Source organism: Andrena cerasifolii, chromosome 6 (genome assembly GCF_050908995.1).
Source record: "Andrena cerasifolii isolate SP2316 chromosome 6, iyAndCera1_principal, whole genome shotgun sequence".
NCBI classification, from domain to species: domain Eukaryota; kingdom Metazoa; phylum Arthropoda; class Insecta; order Hymenoptera; family Andrenidae; genus Andrena; species Andrena cerasifolii.
The window spans coordinates 11,061,434-11,085,879 of record NC_135123.1 but is presented as its reverse complement, the minus strand read 5'-3'; the positions used below and the strand labels follow the sequence as shown (position 1 = coordinate 11,085,879).

Sequence of the window (24,446 nt, the reverse complement as noted above, 5' to 3'; positions counted from 1 at the left end):
TCGACATCTTGTCGATTTGCCGAGGAACCCGCTCGATATCTAGCTGGCTTGAAATTCATCGATAATACGAGTATTTTAATTCCACCAAGCGCCGAATGGCACGGCTTGCCGGTCTAGCAGACTCCAAGCGTGACGTACCGATTGTGCCAGCCTTCACCGGGAACGAACTGTACATCATCGGTTGGTGCAGCAGATTCGGACGTTACGAAGCGAGTAATTCGTTCGGGATTTTACGAAAGCCGCCGTCACGGGAGGCGCGCTGCGATCACGAACGGTTGTTTGCTCGGCTCGCAACTATCCATTACCCGGCATTCTCATGGTAACCATGCAATCGAGCTGCAGCGCGGGCGGGGTATCGTCGCCCGATAAGAAGTGTTGCAAGCGAATTATGCTGGCCGAAGTCTCTGCTGGCCATCGATGTAGGCGACTGATCGTTATCCTCTTTCTGGCTCCCATTACAGCCGATGGCATTGCGAAACTCTTAATATCACTTTCTTGTTAAGCATTCGAGCGATCTGACGACACACAGTGAACCGGAGATTTGCCACATATTCCAGTATCTTTCTCTGCACTACATTCCAACTGCCTCGTTAATGGAAAATTTCTCGTACGTACTAAATCGTTGTATTTCGTACCGAATCTTCAGAACTATACCCGATTCTCTACAGTCTACACTGGTAGCTGTAATTACGCATTACAAATATTGAATACGGACGGGGCAATTCCCAGGGACTCGGCACTGGCTGCTAAATGGAGAACCTCTGGGCAACAGGAGTAACTTTCCGAAAGTTCAGTGGAATCGTAATGTCGGTTGATTTTAAATGCGGAGCCTCTTCCGACACCCCCCTCCTCGTTCCTGTTCCCCCGATCGAAGATTTCGAGCGAGTGCTTGAGCCACGGAGAGCGTCAGCCGGCTCGAGCATCGGCGCGACAACGGAAGTGTGCGCGGGTATTCGGGTCAGTCGCGACAATAGCGGAAAAGAACACGGCGAATCTGGCCCATTATCGGAGCGCGCCGCCACGCAACCACTGTAAACACGTAAATACGTACTTGCGTACCGCTAGCCCGCGCTCCGCGCGGCCGTGTCTTACCGACTCTCACCGATACCGTTACGTCAGTATTTTTACTCGTTTTGGAGCACTACGCGGAGACGATTACCGAAGGACTAAGAACTGGTTTAAACAGAGCGTACGTGCAGTCTCGCGGCGCATTGAACTAGTAATAAAACAATTTAGTCGTCGAGGGGAACACTGTAGCCTCGCAACGTCTTATCATTCCTCGAATGCGCAGCTCTACATTACCGATAATATTACAAGTAACCGCTCGCTGCGCACTTAGTTACGCTGAATTTTATATACTTCTCTTTAGCAAATTTCTGCTTCCAAGCGTAATAAATACGTTGCACGGTTTCGCTATGGAACTGGCTGATGAAATGCAAGCCAAGTTGACTAATTTTGTTATCTCTGTTGTACTTCAGACGCTAAGATGAGATTGGAAGAGGACCTCGTGATACGTAGGAGCCGACCCACGATGATATCCGCCAAGTATCGAGCGCGAGAGGAGCGTCGCCGTTTGCTGAAGATCTCCGCTGGCAAGCTGAGGAGGATCGAGGACCCGGAGGCCAGCCTGTGCCGATCAGTGCTCATAAACAACGCCGTCAGGCGGCTGCAGCGCGAGAATCGCGACGAGAAGACAAGGAACTACGGTCTCCCGGTGGTCACGTATCTGAACGACTCCACCAAAGAGAACAACGTATCCGGCAACCTCATCGTCGGGGTGACGGACGACGAGACGTCCTCGAGGAAGAGGTACGTCGATAGCGTCTCGCTTATCCGAGAAACCCTACTGAACCCGGAATCATCGACCCTTCCACTACTCTGCTGGCTGAAACGTTTCGCAAACAAGACGAAGTTTCACTTCTCCACCCGTAACCCGTGATATTAACACTTCCGTGTGGTTCTTTTTACATGGCTAATCAGCTTCAGCGTAATATACCTTGGAGAGGCTAAATTAAATTTAAGGTCAGGTGCAGGGAAAGGGTTGATTCTGTGTAGATTGTAGAGTTGTAGCGCACCCAGGGGGGGGGGGCAAGGAGCCGTGGCACCCCTCAAAGAAAAGGGGCCCTGGCACCCCCCAAAGAATAGGGGTCGTTCTTAAATGACGTGAGGGTAATTTTGGCGATTTCCTGGGGGCAAATCGAAAAGGAAAAGAGAGATTAATTTAACAAGGGATGAAGTAATACAAGAGCTTCGTAAAAAGCAAAGAAAGCTGAATTTTATTCTTTAAATAATTTTTTATAATCAGCTAATTAATTTTATTGAGTTTGCATTAAGAATATTTGTATCCGTTCAACTCGGCACCCCCCAAGATAAAATCCAGAGCGCGCCGTTGCTGTAAAGTGTAGAGTATCTTCGCCTTCCGGAGGTGCTTCAAAGTCGATCTTCTCGAAAATGAAGCGCGATACGAAGAGAAGTTACTCTTCCTTTTCGACTTGTAACAAGCAAATAAGTCGAGGAGAAGGAATAAACTTTTTAGATATTGCGCTTCATTTTCGCGAAAATCCACTTCGAACTTCGAGGGAAACTTACCTTTACGAACTGAAAACTACCCCGCGAGGATCTGTCCGGCAGGAGAAGAAGATCCGCAGGATCCCGATCGCGGCCCACAGGGATACGCTTGGCGCTTTACATAATCCAAGATTGCGCAACGGCTACGTCGCGCCGCGTAGCCATTGCGCAATAAGCTGAACCGCGTCGAGTTCCCGTTCGCGTCAACAGCGAGGCCTCTCATAGTTCTAACTTGACTGGTTCCCTGCCGTAGATTGAGCGAGGACTCGAGGAACGAGGGACTCAGCCCTAAGCGCCAGAGGCACGACGACCTGGACCTGCAGGACGACGTGTTCAGCGACTTCTACATCCTGCCACCAACCCCTAGGCTCCTCTCGCACATCGACGAGGTGCAGGAGCCGGAGACCCCTCACCACCACCACCTGGTCTACCCCGAGGACCGTCTGGGCTCGGTGGACGTTCGGTCGGGCACCACCATCATCGGCTCGAGCACCGCGAACACGACGACCAGCGGCGGCACGCAACCGAGCGGCTGCTGCAACCCCGTCATGTTCCCCGGCGAGCTGGACGACTCCGGCTCCCAGCTCACGAGATCCAGCGACGTTGGGATGATGGAGGCGTCGGACGTGGTCGATCCGGACCGGATCTGCGACTTCGCCAGGTTCGCGGACTCCGCCAAGAGCCTGGAGGAGCGGCTGGTGGAGCTGCAGTCCCTGGACGAGCACTTCGACCTGGCCAAGTTCGAGAGGAACAACAACCAGAGCTGCGGCCGGGCGTTCCACGACATCCAGACGTTCCACAGCCTGGTGCCGGGTCTGGAGACCTAGAAGGGAGCCCCGTGCCTCGAGCACCCTCCCCAGGTCGCGGCGGCCACGAAGAGCCACACGCGCGACGACGACGACGCGGGTAAACGGCTCCGCGGCACGCGCGACGAACCACGGCGAGGATGAGCCTAGGGCCCGGAGGGCGGAGACCGGCTGCTTGGTGGTGATCGACGCTCCCATTCGCCTTGCTACCGAACACTCGAGGGAAACCACCCTGCTCCATGGACCGCTGGATCTTGGACGAATGTTCCTGCACGTGGGGAGAGTTCCGTTTCCCATCCTCGAGGCTCGGAGAGAATCGAAGCCACCGAGTAGGCTGGATTTTCGGTCTCGCATAGTAGGTAGAGGAATGGTTGAATGAACTTTGAGCTGATGATACTTCTGCAGAGTATATTGGAGTATTTACGTTGCGTACTGGGATCTAGAGAGATTTGTGATGGACTCCGAGGTTGAATTTTATGCGCCCAGATCGCTGAGCCTCAGAATTTCAAGTCTGCTCCTTTTGTAACCGTACTTTACATCTTAACAAGCGCGTCTACTTGTGCAGATTTAACCAGTGCTGGATTGACCAATAAGCAAACTAAGCGCGTGCTTGAGGCATCAGGTGGGGCACCGTAACAATTTTCTGAATTTTAAAATCTAACTTTTGTTAGAAACACTTTTTAGCCGAATTATCGGAAATGCCTGAGAAATCGTACGCTACGTCGATCACCCTGTATAACGGGGGCCTCCGAAACCTTTAAGTGCTTAGGGCCTCTAAAGGTCGTAATCCGGCCCTGGATTTAACCCTGGAGCCCGATCGTTACTCTTCACATCCCTCGCGCGCGGAGAATCGGGTACCAAAAGGCTGGTACCGAATGTACGTACGGACTGTCGGTACCAAAATGTACCACGCATACGTATATGTAATTTGTATATATTCGAGTACGTTTGTAAGGGCACATTAACGATAATATTATAGACGAATTCGTAGTGGAATTTCGCGGCGAAGTGCGAGAGTAAAAGCTGAGCAAAGAAAAAAAAAAGAGACAGGGAAAGGAGGAGGATCGCTGAACGAGACGCGCGCCTGTATAAAAATGCCTTTAGAGTAGCCGTGAATCGATGTGCAAGAGCGCGTGTGTGTGTGTGTGTATGCGCGTGCGTGCGTGTGTGAGAGTTGAATGGAGTTGACACTGTACCGCGCGACAAATGCCACGATGGGCCTTAATTCTTGTGCACGTTCTTCGATTTCCGTTAACGATATTCCTATTCGTTTCTCCTCGTTGCTCGACAAGCAATCCTTTAACGACAGACTCCGAAGAACCACACCCGGAAACACCTTTTCCGTTGCCCCGCGTATAGTTTCTGGCCGATCGTGACTGGTTTAGGACGCAACTTTTCCCGGAGAGCGATTCCGTTCTGTACATCGGATCCCGGACGCGGGATTCTGTTAACGTACCCCCGACGAAGAATGTTCGCAATTAGTTTTGTAAAGAAGATGAACGTTTACGTGACACGCGACTGTATGATTTTGTGTACATGCTCCCTTGTATATAATTGTATTGTTTAAAGGGTATCGTAAGCTCGAGCGATAAGGTGTATCTTAGCGTGGATTCTGCAGACACTGTACGGTGCAATACTTTGTCCTTTCAGTTCTCCTGCTGAGGGGGAGTTGCGGGGGAGGAGCTGCAGATCTATCCCGAGCATTAGAATGTTTGGCGACGATTGCTAGGAGTGTCGCTCCTTCCCTCGCCCAACCTTCCTTATCCTCCCCTCTCTTCAATACCGTTCACAAAAGTGCTAAAAAGGAATTGGATGTTCGACGACGTATTGTCTCTCCCATGAACGATGTCACTCGCGCAGCCCTTTTTATACACTTTATTTAAATGGAAGATTTTTGTACATTTTTGCAGGATCGAGCCCCTCCCCCACAATCATCGAATTTCTTTTGCACAGGGATATAATAATGCATTTTAATCCTTTGGGTGCTGGGATTCTGCCGCGGCAGAGTCGAACGCCCAGCGTGCATTTTTCTTACTCGACCAGCACCGAAAGGATTAACGCAGCAGGACTATGTGTTAAGTGACGAGCGGTTATCGAAAGCATCGCGAGCGTTTTATACACATTGGGAAATGTAAGGGGGTGGAAACGGACGGCGGAATGGCGCGGTAGCGATGCACAGAAATCCAATCTTCCTTTCGGTACGCCTCGAACCTCGTCAACGGGGCGAATCTCCGTTTCGGTTTAATTGTAACGCGAACGATCCACCATTTAAGATGAACCCCGTCGGTTCTCGTTGGTTCGACGTGTCACACTGTAAATAGCTGCCTTTGCACCCTTAAAGTAATCAGCTATGTATAAAGTTTCATACGTTGTTTAGGTTTTTAGTACTAGTTATCCGAGATCAGTTACCAATTATACGAACAAATTGCAAATAAACTGCAAAAATAGAAATCAGGTCTTTCCTTTCTTCTCCCTTACCCCCTTGAATTATTATTATTCCACAGATTACTGGGTTTCCTTTATTGATCTGTACTATTTCATAATATAATGCTCTGCAGGCTTTCACCAAATAACTTGCATGGATCTTTCTTATACTTAATTAGCAATTAATAGTTTCTTAATAAAATCACAATAAACGTGACTCTGTCTTCGGTGAATATTCATTTTAATTTTAATTCAACGTACGTATTATGAATTTTATACAACTAATTGGCCCACTTTTACAGCTGCAATTAAGAATATGAACTCTTATCTATATATTCTGCGACGGGCTTTAAGTATGATTCGCGTGAAATTCAATAGTTACCTACGGTGAATGTCCCAATTTTTGCTCATGTCCCCATTTCTAATCATTTCGTATTTTTCTTATTATTATATGCGTTACTTTTGTACTAAGTTGCAACAAAATAATTCTAAACTATTTAAACATTTACGCGAGTGTTGCACGAGCTTGGGGCATCGCTATTTTTCATGAGCAGAAATACGGACATTTAGAGCATTATATATTTAATTAGAAATTACTAACAGTGAACAATCTTGAAAAATCTTTCTTAAATAGTTTTTGAATTGGTTGATTTATTATTAAAGAATTGATCAATTACTCTGCAAATTTTCATCACAAACAAATTTTTTACACCTTCTTTATGACGAGTTATCTCTTAAATGAGCAGAAATTGGTACATTCACCTTACTTAGAAATATGTTTGAAACAGTTATTTCATTTACCGACCATCGCAGTTTTTGGTCCGTATCTTCGCCCGAGTTAACAGGAGCATACGATGTAGGTGGAGGTGGCACGAGGAGTTGTGCGAAAGAGAGCGCACGCGCTTTCTTTCTCTCTCGCGCACTCCACAAACCTCTTACCTCTTTTACCATTCTGTGTTCCCATAAACTTTGCTGAAATTCTGGTCCTATTCGTAGAAAGCTCGGTATCGCAGGATGTTCGAATGCAAAGGAACAATTATCACTTGCTGAAAGGATTAATAATCACTTATTTCGACGTGAAGTATGCGTAACAAGCGTTGCTGGAAATTGAAAAGCATCCACATTTGCAGAGGAATGTTTAAAGGTGTATAAATTGGGGCGGAAGGTTAATAAATTATTGAATATAAATACGTGGGTTATTAGGTAAAGTCAGTAGTTAATAATTAGTCAATTGTAAACGAAATGTATGCAAAAGTTGTTGCTGGAAGTTGCAATGGTATTATATTTTGAATCACAAGTTTGGAAGTACCTATAGAGATTCAGTGAGAAATAGGGGAAACTCTTTAATTTCACAGGATTGTCTTGTATTTTTAAAGTTGCGTCATCACTCTCTATCTTCTGTTGCTTGTCTGTAAATGGCTTTCATAGCTTAGGATTTGATGGACCTTTTGGGAAACTCACTTGGATATACAAAGAAAACCACTCAATATAGACTTTTTTGGTACTTTTTTTATTGAGTGTTGCGAATATATACAAAGGATGGCGAACTAATAATAACTATTACATTAGAACCAAATAAACAAAGATTATTATAATAGTATCTAACGTGTGTTAATGTTTATTTAAATAACGTAATTATTCGCGTAACGGTGCGTGCCGAATTACCAAAAGGACGTTGTCATTGCGTACGCCAAACGTTGCGCCCATTTGTCATTCCTTTATCCGCGTTTCTCCCCTATCTTTTATTCTCGCCGTCTCTCTATTAATTGCTTTCGCGCTGCATCGACGCCGTCCCGTGGCCGTTCGATCCACGGAACGAAGAATGCGAAACGTGAGAAATACTTAGTAGGGATCGAAGACGATATCGTGTGAAAGAATCGCTACTCGAAAGGCTGTGCTCGAAGAAGTAACGAGTCCACCAAAATATAACGTCGATTGGGCTCGAGTCGATCCTTTCCTTCCTCTTTCAGGCAACCGTCAGTCGAACCAACCGAAATTTTAAAGTCGCAAAATTTCGATATCTCAAAATTTCGAAATCTAAATCTTAAAATTTCGATATCTCAAAATTTCGAAATCTAAATCTTAAAATTTCGATATCTCAAAATTTCGAAATCTAAATCTTAAAATTTCGATATCTCAAAATTTCGAAATCTAAATCTTAAAATTTCGATATCTCAAAATTTCGAAATCTAAATCTTAAAATTTCGATATCTCAAAATTTCGAAATCTAAATCTTAAAATTTCGATATCTCAAAATTTCGAAATCTAAATCTTAAAATTTCGAAATCTCAAAATGCCGAAATCTAGATCTTAAAATTTCGAAATCTCAAAATTTCGAAATCTAAATCTTAAAATTTCGAAATCTCAAAATTTCGAAATCTAAATCTTAAAATTTCGATATCTCAAAATTTCGAAATCTAAATCTTAAAATTTCGAAATCTCAAAATGCCGAAATCTAGATCTTAAAATTTCGAAATCTCAAAGTCTTAAAATCCCACCTCGAATTAAAGCAAAGAAAAAATATGTGAACTCGCTTATTACTTCTGAACTCCGTGCTTTAAACGAGCAGTGCTGATCATTCTCCTCGAAGCAGAAATCGCGATCGTACGTTTTCATGTGTCGCGAGCAGAGACGCGTGCCACTTGCCCTATCCACGGCGCACAGCCACTGTGCCAAGTATTAAAATGTGAAAAAACCCTCTATCGTTTATACAGCTCGGATCGATTTTAACTCGCGCTGGCAGCTTGTGCGTTTAATGAACCGCGACTCGTCGGAATCGCTCGTCGGAACGTGTATTACGTAGAACTAGGAATCGAAAGCGGCTCGACTTGCGCAGATACAAAATCGGGTAAAAAATGTGAACACGTTTAGTTTTCCATCGGTCGATCGATGATGCCCCGTACGATCCCCACGTTCGATGAGAAATATCTTTCCTCTCTCTACGATGATCCGCGAGCATGAAAATGTCCGAGTCGATTTAACGCTACGACTACTGACGTAGTTAGTACCTACTTACTCGCCATACCATTTTGGTGGACTGTTATGCGAAACACATCCTCGAGGTAAGGAAACGAAGTTAGTCGAGAAACAGCAGGGAGCGATGGTGTTTTGAAAAAAATACCATCGAGATTTGAAACACATTCGTGACGTCATCGCCGACGCTTAAATACCTAGTGCTCGTCAGCTCTTTACTTCATTTTATTGCTTCTGTTCTCCATTCCCACTGCTAACCAGCGATCCCTCCTAACTCCTTAATAAAATATCTTCGCCTATAGTAAACCTGATCGACTGTGTCGTTGCTATTCAGCTCCAGTCGCCTTTCGCTTTGCTCCCTCGCCCATCGTCCAGCTTAAAAAATACTTCGCTGCAGAGAACGTCGAATGATTTCGATAGAAACTAATTCCTTCAAACTGCTCCGCAGTCCACAGCAGGCACACACCACCGTTCATAAGTATTAAGCCACCAACTCTCTCTGTAATAATTCCAAAGAACATTGCAAATTTATTAAAGGACTCTAAAAAATTCTACTCCACCTGGCATTTTAAACTAAAGCAGCGGAAATACTTAAGAACAGCAGCGCATGAGTAATACGTTCCATACGTGTCAACAGTGACCCGCTATATCCACCAGAAACTAACCTCCATCTAAAATTCTAAAGTGAAGAAACGTACCCATTTCCCGATTCAATCTTGAAATGAAAATACAGGAAAGAGAACCTACAACGGCCAATTTAGGTTGCTTCTACTTTCCTGTAATTACATATCTACATTTCTCCTCACTGTTTACGTTCCTAACGCGAGTCTGTTGTATCCGCACTATCCCACGGAACGTGCCAAGCCTGCTGCCAGTAGAAATACCACCGTACACGGTCAGACACATATTCCCGCAGCGCTAACGGTTCTCGTCTGTTCGCGAGCGTCTGGATCTACTACTGGCGTCTTGGCCTTCTGCTGCCAGAGAATAGAGCAGAACTTGCTTGCGCTCTGTTACTTCAAACTCGCAACTATCAAATCGAATGAAAGAGTCCTTCGAAGCCACGGCTTTCCGAGCAGAAATCATTCGACGATCTCCGCAGCCCTCGGGCAACGATAATTACATTTTCATCCCCTCGATCACAAAAATAGAATTCTTAAAACTTAAACTCGTCAGTCCATTCGCACTCTCTTTTTTCTCTCTCTCTCTCTCTCTCAGTCGCGCTCTCCCCCCACCCCGCCTCTTCCAGCGGTATGCTACCCGTACACACACGCACACACGCGAGCGATCCGTTTGCCGAGAAGTATGCAGTTGACGAGGAAACGAAAGAAGGAATTTATGGCCGATTGAAATTGAACTTTTCGTTGGGTCGTTTGGAAATCTATGCTTGTATTCCAGCGACTTGAATTTCGTTCATCTTCTCTATCATCCACGTGTCAAATTCGCAGAAGCTCAGAGGCACAGCAGGGGCGATTTTAAGAATCTCAGAATGTGCTCGGAGAAAAATGATTCGAGGACTTCGGTGGCAGAAAAAAGTGTATATTTTAACGCAGAACTGTAATCGATACACAGAATCTTACAATGATACGCGTCGATTAAGTGTGCAGGTGTTACGTTAAGGGGAAAATTAAAGATAACGGGGAGAGGAGTAGAATAAACGCAATTAAAAAAAATCCTTCCACTGTCTTCGGTGGAGTATCCATGCCCGCCAACGAAGGAGCGGCCCTGCGACCGTTTTAAATCATGCATTGCCCGCGCGTAACAAAAGGAGGGGCTGTAACAATTATCCTACAACAACGTTTTACAAAAACCGCCCCCCATTTTTCCTCCCGCGGGTTTCTTCGCTTCGAAAAGGGAGCCGTTTGATCGTCGCCGGGCGAGTGCTACGGAGCTAACAATAAATAAAGGAGTAGCGGGCCCTCAGGGGCGAAATGAGTGCCCCCCTCGCCACTCGTGCGCGCCCTTAACGCGATCGCTCTCGAGATAAAGATCTAAGAAACGAAGGAAAGTGAAAAAAAAGAAGAAGGAAAGCGTATGGCCGACGACCTCGCCATAGAATGCTCGGATCCCGAGAGGAATCGGGACCCGCCGCGCACTGCACACAGCTCGATAAACAGCACTGCGACTTCGGATAACAATAATTACATCGTCGATATCGGCGCATCCACCCGATCGGTGATTCGCTTGCTTGAGTTTCGATATACATATATTTATACTTTTTATTTATTTATATATATATATATATAGATATATCAAAAATATCCTTAATAAAATAGAGCATTTTATATGTATAACGCGTACCGCCGAGTACTCCTTTTTTTTGTATCGTAATTTTATCCACTATATATATATATGTATATATATACTTTTTTTTATAACTTTCAGTATTATATATACTTAGCATATATATAATACTCAACGCAGCGACATTCGTTTCCCCGACGCGCACGTGCGCCCGCGATGCCCACGTCCGCCTCGTACCCTACTGTCCGTGTACATGCATGTGTAACGTGCCTGTGTGTGTACGTTCCTTTTTCCGTGTCGCCACGTGAACGTTCTCCAGATTAGATTACGCGCACATCGGGCTCCTTCGCCAACAAGTAAGTCGTTCGTGCTGTTTCTCGACTTTCCAACAATTCCTTCCCTTTGCGATCGTCCCTGCACTAGGATTCAGGTCGGGCACGATTTTTAGCGGCGGTGGAATTTTTAATCGGAGGGATAAGGTGCTCCTAGAAGAAGAGTCGAAATTGAAGTGGAACAAGAAATGGCTGGAGTTGTTTTTAACCCATTAACAGCTGTTGTTGCATAAACGCAATATTAAATTTTAATTTTTTTTAATTGGGGTGAATGTGACGAAGTTTCTGGAGTTTGTGTTTCGATGCTTGGCTGGTAATGGGTTACTAATTTACTGCAAGTGTGAATCTCCACCGGGGCAGGGAGGGTGTTAAAAATGATTTGGGAATCTCTTGCTGGTGCTAAGGGGTTTGAGAATTTCTAAGAAACGAATTAGCGCTTGGAGCTTCTGGGTATAACGTTCTGGGTTAAGTGTAGTTTTTTTTATAGTTTTTTTAGTAGGTGTTAGCAATCCTGCGATAAGAGACGAAGAAAGCACCAGGAGTCGACCCAGGCGACAGAGGCAATCTCGATATCCTGGACACAGCCGATACGAAAAGTTCCTTTCCTTTCTTTTCCAACGGGTTTTCCTAGTGTGACGATTGAAGAATCTTAATTTTTTGGGAATCAAGAAACCAGTGACGCACGTTTGTAGCTTTATTCTACCACCTTTTGAGACTATAAAAAAAATTCGCAAGTAAAAATATCCATTCATAGCGGAATAGGAGCCTGCCGGTTGCCAAAACTAATGTCTGCAATCGTAGTTATCTCAAACACAAAATTCAGAAGGATTGGTAATCTGCAGACGTGCGGCTATCGTCTGAACCAGCATAATGGAAAAATATTGAGAAACAAAGAAATGGCAACGTCTTAAAAAATTGTATCAATTTTAGCAATACAAATTATGGTTTTGTTGACTGTACTAATTTAATTTTGCAAATATTTGCAAGAGTCTAGTTCGATAAAGTGACGTCGACCGAGTATGCCTGATATATTTGCAGTGGTTCGGGAAATATTTTTACTTACAAATGTTTTTTCATAGTCTTAAAAGGTGATAGGATAAAGGCTACAAACGTGCAATACTTGTTTCTTTTTTTAATTCCCGAAAAGCCTTAAGTTTCTTTCAGCCGTCACGCTAGAAACACCCCTCAAGTAGCACACATCCCCTTGAGTCGATTCGGTTGCACTGCGCGCTCGAACGGTACCGTTCCGAGCTCGAATTTCTTTCACCACCCACCTCGTGAACGTGTAACTAGTGCGATTAGCGAACGATAAAAACGATTTGAGCGAGAAGAAGCGAGCCGAGGAGCGAAACCAAATGCGAGAAACGTCCGAGTATTTTGCATTCGACGATGCGCATCGAAGAGAAAGCAATTAGAATTCCAAGGGCGATTAAGTAGAAACACCGAGGATCCAACGCGCCCCAACGGAGCAGACCACCCTCCGCCCCGAAAAAAAATCATTTCATCCCGTTGAATTCTCTCGGTTCAAAAGTGAACCTCATCATTAGGAAGGCCCACCAACAGCTATCACCTTTAGAACCTCTCCTCGTCGCAAGCTAATTTACATACACCTCTCTCTCTCTCTCTCTCTCTCTCTCTCTCTCTCTCTCTCTCTCTTTCTCATCAAACTATTTACAATCGATAACGACGCCGCTCGGCCCGGCGCTTTCTTTAAGGCAACGATTCTAAACTCGTACCTGGACGAGAACGAGGGAGACCTCCCTCTCTGTTTATTTCATATATCCAGAACACTACTCGGGATCGGTTCGAACCGCTTCTCTTCTCTTTTACAATTCTCTTCACGTGGCGACAATGCAAAAACGATGATTGTTACGACGACGCAGTGTGTGAGACGAAGAAGAAGAAGAAGAAGAATAAGAAGAAGAAGAAGAAGAAAAGTAGACGGGCGCTCCTTGTCTGAGAAAAATACCGCGACACCTCGAACCTCTCCGTTTGGCTTGTCCGCGCGATCATATTACGCGACTCGTAACAAGGAATCCTTGGCGACGATTCGGCTCGTCGCGGCGCATAATAATCGAATGATCCCGTAATGAGCTAATAATATTAATAATTATAATCATCGATTACCAACTAGGAGAAATAATAATTATCAAGTTATGTACAATGCAATATGGTATATACATATATATATATACACACTGATATGTATGTATATATATACGTATATAATATAGTTAACATATAATAAATAAGCTCGAGGCGTAAGTTCTACACCTACTCAGAGTTGTATTTACCAAATTTTTTTCACACGTTATAACACTTAATCGTAATTCCGCTTATAACAATCGCCCGTTAATTATATAATTAATTACAAGTCATCATTATGCGCTCCTCTGGCGTGAGCAGGCCCAAAATATATATTTCCTAATGTACAATTGAACGCGGGGGAGGGAAGGGTGCCGGCGACACCCGCCACCCCCGCCACTATATGTTTCCAGGTAGACAAAATATATATACTGGCGCGAACGGGATATACACGGTGCCTCGTGAAACATGATCGCTCCAAGTATCCCCGTCGCGGCGCAAGGGGCGTCCGCGGAAAAAGCATCCCTCCGTCCTGAATAGCCGAGCTCGGAGATTTCAATGCCACCGACGTCCTCCCCGCGACGGCCAGCAGAACGCGATCAAGGTGAAAAAAAATCGAATGCTCGCAATAAAAAGGAAAAGAAAATAGAAACTTGTAAAGAACTCATGCGTGCCAGCGCTGGCAAATACCGTCGATAACGAATGATCGATCGCAATTGATTTGCATGCAAATAAAATCGTTCAACCCCGATAAAACAATTAATCATCCAAATAATTGTAAAAAATTAATTATCGTACACATAAGTGATCGTTGCTAGCAGCATCCCCTCGGGAAAGCGTCGATGCCTTTGAAATATAAAGAAAAGTAGACCGAGAACGTAGATCTCGCTCACCGTAAATGAAACCCGCTATTTGGAGGCGGGCAGTGGCTTTCCGAGGTTGCGCGCTGTTCAACGCAACCGGGGATGCTATTAATGGTCGATTGAGCCGAGACATCCTGTATATGACGAAATACACCGGCGCCGCGTGTCGCGTGTATGCTCGATCTTTCCCCTCGGACGCGTAAAAGGAACGAACTACCGATCATCACTTGATCGTTCTTCGAGCGCTCCATCGATCGTCCAATCTATCTCGCGCCCCGATTCCCTCGAAGAACGTAGAACAACGATATGTCTAACAGCGAGCCGAGTACTAGTGAACAGCAAAGGCAGAGCAACTTCGCCGCTCGCGGGGAATTACACGCTATCCGTTCGAGCCTCCCTCTTAAAACGGATCACAGACAGCTTCTCTCATGGATCGAGGAACCTTCCTACGGACCTCGAGAAGAGGAGGGAACAATAGTGACGCCCGAAACATTCGCGGCTCCTCTCCGATCTCTCCTCCATTCCCCTCAATAATCCCATTAAATTTTAGATCGTTAAATCTCCCCCCCCCCCCCCCTGTTTAACATACTCAACTATGTATATACTGTGTTTCGAGTCCGTTCAACGTGTTATACTCTGTGTCATTAAAAACTAACGACTTCGTCGCGCTTTAGGCACTTCACCTCGGAAACAGGATCCTCTGATTCTTCTTTCCATCACGTCGCGTTTCACACCGATGCTTTGGTTGTTAGTGTAGAATCGTTAGTATCCTAAGCGCCGAGGGCGGAAGGAGGACAATTGGCGGTCGAGTCTGCCGCGGCTGGTAGCGCTGAGAGGACTGTCCAGGTCATCAAGCTTCCAGCGTCCTAAAGGCTGTACAGAACACGGAGCCTGGGGCGCTCGGTATCCCCGATCTCTCCCAAGTCCTGGGCTCCTTCCGCTCCACGGCTCCTAGCGTTTCCATTCTTACTTCTATCCCTATCTACAGCGTCTGCGCGCGCGTCCACGCGTCTAATAGCGGGTCGTAATCGAGCGACACCGCGCGTGTATCGTCTATCGTAGTGTTTTGAGCGGTACAGCTCCCCGAGTGCACCACCGTGCACCCGACCGTTCATAAGGCAGATATTGTCTCGCTTCGTCCCTCGATCGGCGCTGTCTAAGGCTGAAAGGATGCGCGACCGATCGACTCGTTCGCGCCCACGAATCCCCGTGGCAACACACACACACACACTCTCTCTCTCTCTCTCTCTTCCTTTCTCTCTTTCTTTCTCTCTATGTGTCCTGTCTGTCTCTCGATTATCGTGGTAACGTGTCTTACTACTTACTGCCCCTCCGCTCTCTGGAGCTTCTCCTTCTAGGCTGGCCGTCTCATTTGTCGGCGGGTCTGGTGACCGTCTGCGGTATCACCGTCAGCGATCTCGGGATTTTCGGCAGTATCGGTATGTGATGGGTCGTCTTGGTGGTCACCTGTATCGATTTGGGCAGGTTCAGGTTGTGCAGCAGATTCTGCGTGGGGCTGTTCTCGTTCGCCAGGGAGCGGATGTCGCATATCAGCGGCTCGAAATCGCCTCTACTCTGTCTGCTCAGCATCTCCTGTTGCATCCTCAGGTGCTTCTGGAACTGCGTGTGCGCGACCAGCTGAGCCTTCTGATACTGCGCGGTGGTGGGCTTGAGGTTCGGGGGCGAGGCCGAGCTGCCGGAGCCGCTGACGGGGCTCATGGACTGCTGCTTCTCGGCTAAAAGCTGCTTCTGCTTCTTCAGCGACTGCAGCCGCTTGAAGTCCGGCTCGCTCAGCTGGAACACCTTGCCGCCGGCGGAGACCGGCACTCTCTGGTCCTTCCGCTTCGCGTTCCCGTTGGTGGTCGCGCTGGTAGACGGCAGGCTCAGCCGTTGTAGGTTCGGCGGCGGTTTCTTGATGATCGAAACGCCTGGGTTTAGCTTGAGGACGCGGGGAGGGCTGGCTTTGGGGGGCTGCTGCGCGACGCCGGGCGTGGCCTTCATCGTGCTCGTGCTGGGCAACGACAGCCTGTCCCTCTCGAGCACGTAGCCGCCGCTGAGGCGGCGGGAGTTGTGGTACTCGGAGGAGATCGGCTCCATGATCGGCTCGTCCATCTTCTCGGGGCCCTCGTACGAGATCAGTCTGTTCTGCACGGACGTGGAGTAGTTGATCGCGTTCCGGGACGCGTTCGGCGCCAACACCAGGTCGCCCGATCTGTAATATTTCTCTAGGAGGATCAGGTGCCGGAGGAACGAGCTCTGATTACCGTACGGCCGCTGCAGCTCTTGCCAGAGAAGCTTCGTGTCTCGGTCGTACTGGATCATGGTCGCGCACTTCTCCCAGCCCTGCGGCGTGATCTCGCGGACGTTCGTGAACTCGATGTTCGCGTGCAGGTTCATCTCCTCCTCGCCGGGGAACAGGGTGCGGACGCTGATCGAGGGGTTGGCACCGAGCCGCTGCACCACCGGGGTGATGTCGTTGCTGGTCCTCGGTCTCTTTGGCAGTCTGGTCAGTGTCACCTCCTTGTCCATCGCGAGGATCTCCACCACCTCGTTCGGGCTCTCGCAGGACATCGCGGCGGTGGGGTCGGGCGTGGTGTACGGGTGCATTTCGAGCAACTTCCGTTTCTTCAGCTTCTCCACGGTGCTCTCGATGCCAAGGAACTGCACGTCCGTCACCACGTGTCCGTCCATCGACCTGGAGCTCGCCTTCCTATTAGTCTCGTTGTCCGTCTCTGAACCGGCGCCCTCGGTCTTGCTAGGCTCCAGTGTAGACTTCTCCGAGATGGAGCTGGCCGTGCCGTCCGGCGATTTCGAGGTGCCACTCTTCGGCGGAGCCTGGCATTTTGGCTTCTTCCGTTTGTCCTTGTCCTTGGACTGGTTCTGCGACGAGTCCTCGTCCTCGTTCTCCAGAACCTCGATATCGTGGTAGTGTAGGATTCTAATTGAAAGAAGGAAGAATATAGACGAACATTCCCGTTGAGATACAAATTAAGAATCCTCTGAAAGGAGATGGTACCTTTTCCTGTAACTCTTGAAGAAGGACCTGTGGTTCGTGTTCATGTTCTCCACGTCCTTGTACTTGAGCTGTAGCTGCGTGAAGTAACGGCACAGTTTGCAGACGAAAGTGCCAGCGGCCAGCAGTACGGGCACTCCCTGCTGCCCGAGCAGCTGGTTCAGCTCTTCGGTCTCCGCGTTCGCCAGCTGATGAGTGTGGTTCCTCGCCAGTCGACGCTTGCAGAGCGCGCAGGTCAGGAATCGCTCAATCTTCGAATAGTGGCTGACGCAGAACGACATGGACGTGTGCTGACTGGATTCCCAATCGATGTCCACCTGTACCAGTCGAAAATTGCTCTTTATAACGGGGAATGTTTACTGGGGAACGTTTCCTCCTCGACACGTGCATTCACCTGCTTCTGCAGACCAGCTTTGATCTTCAGCAACCAGCGACGCTTCACGTGGTGCCGCGCCGCGTCCCTGCAGTCGCGAGCCGAGCACTTGGACACCATCAGCTGCCTGTGCTGTTTCTGCGGCTTGGCTTGCATATTCGTCGGACTGGTGTTCGCCTGATAATATAAATAGCCATTAAGAATTTCTCTTACAAGAAGATTTCTGAACGCAAGTAAGCACCTTTCTATCCACGTGACGGTAGCAAGCGTCGCACAAGCAGGAGTCCTTGGTGAGGTGTCTCTCGATGTTCAAGATCTTCTTCCGTCTCTCGTCCGACTTCATCTGCGCTAGATGCATCGGCGTGTCCAAGGAGCCGAATTTCCCGAAACAGTAGCAACACACGTCCGCGCACAGGCGGCCTGGATGAATGGAGAACGACGAGGACTTCTCTGGAATGACAAGCGACTGGCGATCCTTCGGCGCTGCATCCTCATTGTCCTCATCTGCGGCCGTACACGGTCAACGATTACGATACGATAATCGGAGCAAGCAGAAGGTTTAATCTAACTGTTTTCTGGTCAAGACAAGACTGGTTTTAGTCGGAACGGTGACTTGGGAGTTAGAAAGTGACGATGGGCTGTATTTGGGAAATACATGAAGCGGTAACACGAGACGGCATGCTTGTTATAAAAATATGTAATTGTTGTGAGTACGATCCGCAGGGCTGATGATCTTTGGAGGAGAACTGCTCGATACTGTACGAGAAAGGATACTGCCCAGATTATGTGCCCAGATATTCTGGGTAATAGTGGACTGTACAGGACACGAAGGACGCGTATTCGTCTTAACAAGCAGAGGGACAAGGGAGTGATTAAGAATGTAGTTATTCCCGCAACCAGGATTACCGCAAGAGTGTCTGTGGTTAGTAGAGAACTTTCGGTTCGCACCAGAGCTGCTATCGCCCAAACCACTGGTTCCAAACTGTAAAAAAGAAAGAAGAATAAGGCGATGATTAACAAAACTCTCTCTATCTCTGTGCGATACTCCAACAGATTTACTAGCATCCTCTGCAACTTACCTCCTTTTGAATGGTGTAGAATTCAGGAGAATCGCCCTCGCCATCCCCACGGCCCTGCTTCAGCACCATCTTCAGCGGAGACCTCGACCGTCTCTTATCCTTCTCCTTGTCCTTCTGCACGCGGATCACGGTCTTCAAGGTGCCGGTGTACTGCTCCTTCTTCGCCTTCTGATGACTCAATCTCTCAGCAGCTTTCTCCAGAGACTCCAACCCCAGTAGTCTCAGAATAGACTCCTTCTTCGCCTTGTCCTCGGGTGTCTCCAGGATCTTCGGAGTGACGTTCACGCTGCTGGACGATTCCCCAGACGTGGACGTCTCGTCGGAGTCCTTCTGCGAGATCTCTGGCGTCTTTCCTTTGGAATCACCATCCAGTATGTCGATATTCTCAGACTCCTTGGTCATGTGGTTCTCTGAGAGGTTCCTGGAGAGTCTGCTCTCGCGCGCAGTCTTGCCAGGCTCCTTGGCGATGCTCAGGTCGTTCTCGGACTTGCTCCTCAGGTTATCCGCGCTGCCCTGGCGTTTGTCGAGGCCATCTCTACCCCCTTCAGAGAAGCCTCTGAAATTGTTGGAGCAGTCGGTCCCGTTCTCGTACTTGGTCAGGAACGCCCGATTGTTCTCGTTTATCGTGGCAACCTCATTATCCAGCAACGTCTCTTCCTTGTTCTGCTGGTCGGACTTGCGAACCTCCCGCTTCGCCCGCTTGTTCTTCAGGGCCACCAGCTGGTCCTCCTTCCGTTTCTTCACTTCCCTGCTGCGTCTAGTGCGAGCTTGCGGCTCCGATTCGTTCGCATCCAGTTCACCGTTATTCGTTGCGTCGTCTGTGTCCTCGGTAATCGGTGTACCTTCAGCTTTCTCTTCTGCCGCCTCTTGCACCTCCTCAGCTCCTTCAATTTCCTTCAAACCCTGCCTCTTCTGGCCTCCTTCCTCGTCTGCCTTCGCCTTGGAAGAGCTGTCGTCCCGCTCTCTGCTGGAAGAGGTCTGCTCCTTGTCAATCCTCTTCGTCTTGTCCCGCATCCTTAGCACCCTCTTCTTTTCGTCGCTAGGAGATTTTTGCTCCTCCGCTATGCGTTCAGTCTGCAGCTTCTCATCATCCTCCTCATCCTCCTCTTCCTCTTCCTCCTCTTCCTCCTCCGCTTCCTCCACTGCAGCTAACTTGCCGTGGTCTGAAATCTTGCTCGAAACTTCTTTCTTCAACTCTGCAGACGCAGCACTCGTTACATCCCCGCATGCACTGACCTGCTTGCTCTTATCACTCTTCGGGGAGGCTTCTGATTCCTTCTCAGGTTCCTCGGCAACGTTGCTGGCATCGCTGCAGCTTGTATTGTGGCTAGAATCTGAATCGGACGTGGCCAGTATCTGATTGCTACTTCTGTCCTTCTTTGCATCGTCCAACATTTCCAAAGTGCTCGATTCAGTCTCTTTGGGACTCTCTGCTGCCTCGGACTTGCCCTCGGTAGTACTCTCTTCTGGCACATCGGTTACTATATTGGGAGCTGCTTCTTCTTCTTCTGCATTATCAGGTAGTGATACTTCGCTCAAAGATGGAGGGGACTCTACAGTGTCTTTAGCACTTGACTCCTCCTGCTTTCCATCCTCTGCGATCGATTCTAATTGTTCCTTGCATTCATCTTCTGTTACTAACGTTCTCACTTCTTTAGAGATATTTTCCAATGTCTCTGCATCTTCAGACTCCACAGAAACATTTAATGAAACCCGAGCTTCGCTTGCAATAGCTGGAGCCGTCTTTGTTTCCTCCGTTACAAGTCTCTCCTGTCCCTGGTCAGATGCAGCTTCCGCATGGTTGCTCAAAGCTTCAGAAGCAGTTACCTTCTTCGATTCATTTCTAAGTGGTTTATCTTGCGAAGGTGCATCCTCAGAAGTGGATTTATTTGTGTTCTCCTGCGACGCGGATTCTTCAGAGCTCTCGGATATGTGAACTGTTTTAGTCGTTAATTTACTCAACTTCTTCGCGGTTTCGGTGCTCGCACTCTCGGGGGAAGAAGCTTTGTCAGTTATTCTCGGCGATTTCCTAATACCCGTCGATCTTTTACTATCGTCTAATGTTTTCGTCTGATCGTCTATTGATTGTTCTGAACACTTTTCGGGCTCCTTGGCGGCAGTAGAATTCTCACTTGGTTCCTCCCTGTGCTCCGCGACTTTGCAACCGCTCTCGCAGTTCTCCGTGGCGTGCACAGCTTCGGAAGCGTTATGGGTATTGTTGCTTCCGCCGGTGTCGGGGGATTCGGTTTCTTGGATATTTTGAGAATGAGTTTCTGCTGGTTCAATATCACCCATGACTAGTTTCTCAATTTCTTTGGCAGTGTCGGCCACTTTTGGTACTGAATTCTCTGAATCCTCTGATTTGATCTCGTTCTTGGAAATGGTAGACTTGTCCTCGTCCGTAGCTTCCTCCAGCCCCAGCTTCTGCGACTCCGCGCTCAGCGGCGCGATTATCTCCTCGATTTTCGGCACCTCGAAGTTCTTGCTCAACCCAAGACCCTTCTCCGGCCCGAAGATCTTACTCTCTATCGACTTCGCGATCGTCAGCTTGATATTCTCTATCATTTGATCTATTTGGGACTTTGGATTGCCATCCGATTTATCCGTACTGTAAAACGAATTCACAGTCTTCTTCATATCTATATTTAAACTACTCCTTCGACTCTTGGACTTGTCGGCGAATTTTGCTAAAATATTATCCTTCCTAACTTGATCTAAATTGCTTACTTTCTTTAGCTCCTCCTGCGCCTCTGTATTCTTAGGTACTATTCTCGTATATTCAACTTTGATATTGTCATTTTTTATCTCGACCTCTGTACTTTTGGCTTTAGTTTTTGAGCGTAGAGTGGGTCCTACTTCGCTAGCTCTATCTACTCGATCACTGTTATTATTGTTCTCCGTCTCTAATCCAGTTTGGGAACTCTCCTCGTAGCTCTTTACTGTCTCCTGCTTCAAGCAAGATTCATCTTTGGCTGCCACCATAACTGTCTGAGAATCATTACCGCTAGATTCAGAAAAACAAGATTCCGTGTCTACGTTACTATCTGCAATGTTATCTACAGAAACTTCTGAATTAACAGGGTCATCCGAGTTTAATCTCCGACGTTTCTTGAGATCCAAGTCAGCAGAGATACCAGAGTCCGATTGCCTTAGCTTCCCATTCCTTAAACTCCTCTGACTAATCGACGTGCTAGACCTTTTCCTCAGCTGGATCGCATTTTGGAAGGACTCTGTCTCCAAGCACTCACCGTCCAATAGAATTTTGGTATCATCCTCTGGTTCCTTCTTTATTTCAATGTCTGCTACTATATTCTCTTCTACCACCATTTTCCTACTTCTCGTCACCTTTCCCTCGACTTTCTCTGTTGCACCTTGTTGACTGTCTATCTCCGAGTCACTCAACATTGAAGCTATTACCTCGTCTATGGTGAGATCTATAGAGCTCTTAGCTTCCAGAAGCGATTTCGAGAATTTTGTGTCAACAGCGGATGCCCTGGAATAATCGATATCTTTATTATTACCTTTCCTCCCCTTTGTATACTTGATGTCTCCCTCCGTATTTTTGGTGCCGATATCCCTTTCCCTGGTATTGTTCCTCCTGAATCCAAGAAACTTTGTCGACTTAACACCCTTGGTCAAAGAGTCTGGACTCTCCGAGCCTTTCCCTCTTCTGTTAAGCTTCGGGCTGTTCTTGGTACTGGATCCAGCACCAGAGTCCGTATCTTTGTCCTGCACGTCCTCGTTCTCTATGTCCCCGCTAGTTCTCCATACAAACTTGGTCTTTTTGGTCCTGAGATTGTTCTTGGCACTTCTATTAATTGTTTCTATCCCTGTGCTCTCGCTCTCCGTATCGTTTACCCGATACTCTGAAACTCTCGTGTCGGACACCTTAACAGGGCTCTCTTCCGGCAACTTAACTCTCCTCCCCCTCACGCCCTTCTTGATGTCCGAAGTGATCCTGCACAGACCCCTGTTCGCTACCTTCCTCGTGACCTTGGACTTAATGAGATTCGCCTTGACCACTCTCAATTTCTGCTTGCGCTTAAGATTCCTGAGGACCTTTTTGCGCGGCAGGCTCGCCTCTATTTTCGGAGGTAGCTGGCTGCCGGTCGCCACCGCCTCCAATATGTCGCGCGCGAGCTGCTGCTGCTTCAGATTAGCCAGAGACTTGCCCTTTCTACTTTTGATTTCGTTGGACGGCAAGCCGCTATCATTACTCGCCTTCTGTTTTGCTTTGGAAGGCGCTAAGGGTTTCTTTTCCCTGGATGCCATCTCACTTCCACCCACATTGGGCTCCTGCAATTTCATTCGCAACATGAAATTGCGAGCCAGTTACCGATCGCAGGGTAATCGCTACTACCATCGTAGTACTAATGAAAATCTGTTAATCTCCCTAGTAATTGAATATAAACACATACTTGAGAAGTAAATAAAAATTGTCTTTACCGAGAGGGAGACAAAAAAAGAGATAAAAAAAAGAAATACGAAAAGTTTATCTCTACAAGGATATTCAAGATAAAAATAGTACGATTAACAGGTGATTTTATTTAAAAAATATAATCATCTCATAGTACAATGGTTGGATATTATAAGAAGGAGGAGATAGTACCTTTCCTCTTATAAGCGAGACAGGAACAAATCGACTATACATCAACCGAAGGAGCTACATAATTCGTCTTTGGGTGGAAGAGTAGACGATCGGCCGGCCGGAACGGTGGGGTTGATAGATGCGGCCCTGGCGGTCAGAAAAATTACGTGACAAAACTTTGCATTTACACGGATACACACGGAGCGCCTCTTCCTCTCGCTCGGGGAATCGCTCCGAAATATTTCACGCGATATCTGCCCGATCGTGCCGCGGATCCCGCGGAATTCGGTCGCGATGCGAAGGCCGTGTCACGTATTAACTGCCGGACGGGAAAATCTGGGGTTGAACGGGCGGGAAGTATCGAAAATCACGCGACGAATCGTTGCGAAAAAATCGCCACGAATAAACAAAAGGTCGGGCCCTCGGCTCGAGATTTCCGAGGTTTAGTACACGGCGGCCCGCGGGTCCCCGATGGAATTTCACGGGCTGCGAGTCGCGCCGTCGCGTGTACTTACCTCTCGGCCGAGGAATCGCCGTCGAGGAGCGTGGCCGTTGCGGGAAAACGCGGAAAATTATATCTGTGAAAAACACACAGTCCCGTTGCAGGGTGTCTGTCTGTCTCTTGTACGCTGTCCCACTGTTTTCCCCCTACCGCCATCTGACGGCGGTGGGTGCGACCTCTCCCAAGTCCATAGCCCGTTCGCGCTAATTCCAACGCGTTATTTCGCCCGAATTCAACCCCTTGGGGGCCGACGCGGGCCGGTGGCCGGGACCCGTTCGCCTCTCGGGACGCCCGCCCTCGCCCCCGAGCCCGAAATCGCACGCCTCCGTTCCGCGGGAACGCGACGGCCCTACGCGGAAAATCGGGGCAACGCGGCACTCCGTCTTCTATACAGCGTTCGCGATAACACACCCCGAGCCAGCTATTTGTCGGTTTTAACGTTACTCACGGTCGCACGGTGACGTGTCCGCCTATTGGGATCGCGGGCTGGCGCGACCGACTATCTCGCCGCAGCAGAATGATGCTGGAAATACGAGCTGGTCGCGGGCAAATACTCGATCTGGCACGAGAACGAAAAGGAAGACGCGCCCGTGCGC

At 47.8% G+C, this 24,446-nt stretch overlaps 2 protein-coding genes across 12 annotated transcripts in view; one reads left to right on the top strand and one right to left on the bottom strand.

Annotated features, from left to right (window-relative positions):
• The window catches only part of LOC143370483 (uncharacterized), an 84,911-nt gene extending 79,086 nt beyond the window's left edge, over positions 1-5,825 (top strand). For all 5 annotated transcript variants that reach the window (XM_076815666.1, XM_076815667.1, XM_076815669.1 and 2 more), the window contains exons 2-3: positions 1,479-1,809; positions 2,822-5,825. In XM_076815666.1, coding sequence (XP_076671781.1) covers positions 1,479-1,809; positions 2,822-3,395 — 905 coding nt within the window. In that variant the 3' untranslated portion in view covers positions 3,396-5,825. The remainder of the gene's footprint in view (positions 1-1,478; positions 1,810-2,821) is intronic.
• Positions 5,826-9,973: 4,148 nt separating this feature from the next.
• East (enhanced adult sensory threshold) lies at positions 9,974-24,440 on the bottom strand. 7 transcript variants are annotated; one of them, XM_076813710.1, is made up of 9 exons: positions 24,299-24,440; positions 23,370-23,495; positions 19,904-23,056; positions 18,761-19,870; positions 18,588-18,663; positions 17,923-18,185; positions 17,703-17,858; positions 17,312-17,625; positions 9,974-17,233 (listed from the first exon to the last, which is right to left on the bottom strand). In XM_076813710.1, exons 2-9 carry the CDS (start codon positions 23,409-23,411, stop codon positions 15,664-15,666), a joined length of 6,684 nt encoding a protein of 2,227 aa, XP_076669825.1. In that variant the 5' UTR covers positions 23,412-23,495; positions 24,299-24,440; the 3' UTR covers positions 9,974-15,663. The 7 variants fall into 7 exon arrangements, 5 of the variants coding, with proteins under 5 accessions (XP_076669825.1, XP_076669824.1, XP_076669828.1 ...); XM_076813709.1 differs by lacking the exon at positions 24,299-24,440 and adding an exon at positions 23,864-24,005; XM_076813713.1 differs by lacking the exon at positions 24,299-24,440 and adding an exon at positions 23,864-24,005 and having other exon boundaries at positions 18,630-18,663.
• Between the last annotated feature and the right edge of the window lie 6 nt (positions 24,441-24,446).

Bases quoted from the DNA above. Each gene is read 5' to 3' on its own strand.
- East (XM_076813708.1), bottom strand. From the start codon at position 23,077: ATGTTGCGAATGAAATTGCAGGAGCCCAATGTGGGTGGAAGTGAGATG. The intron at 17,859-17,922 runs GTGCTTACTTGC...TTATATTATCAG, and splicing joins ACCGTCACGTGGATAGAAAG to GCGAACACCAGTCCGACGAA. The intron at 17,234-17,311 runs GTACCATCTCCT...TCTTTCAATTAG, and splicing joins TTCAAGAGTTACAGGAAAAG to AATCCTACACTACCACGATA.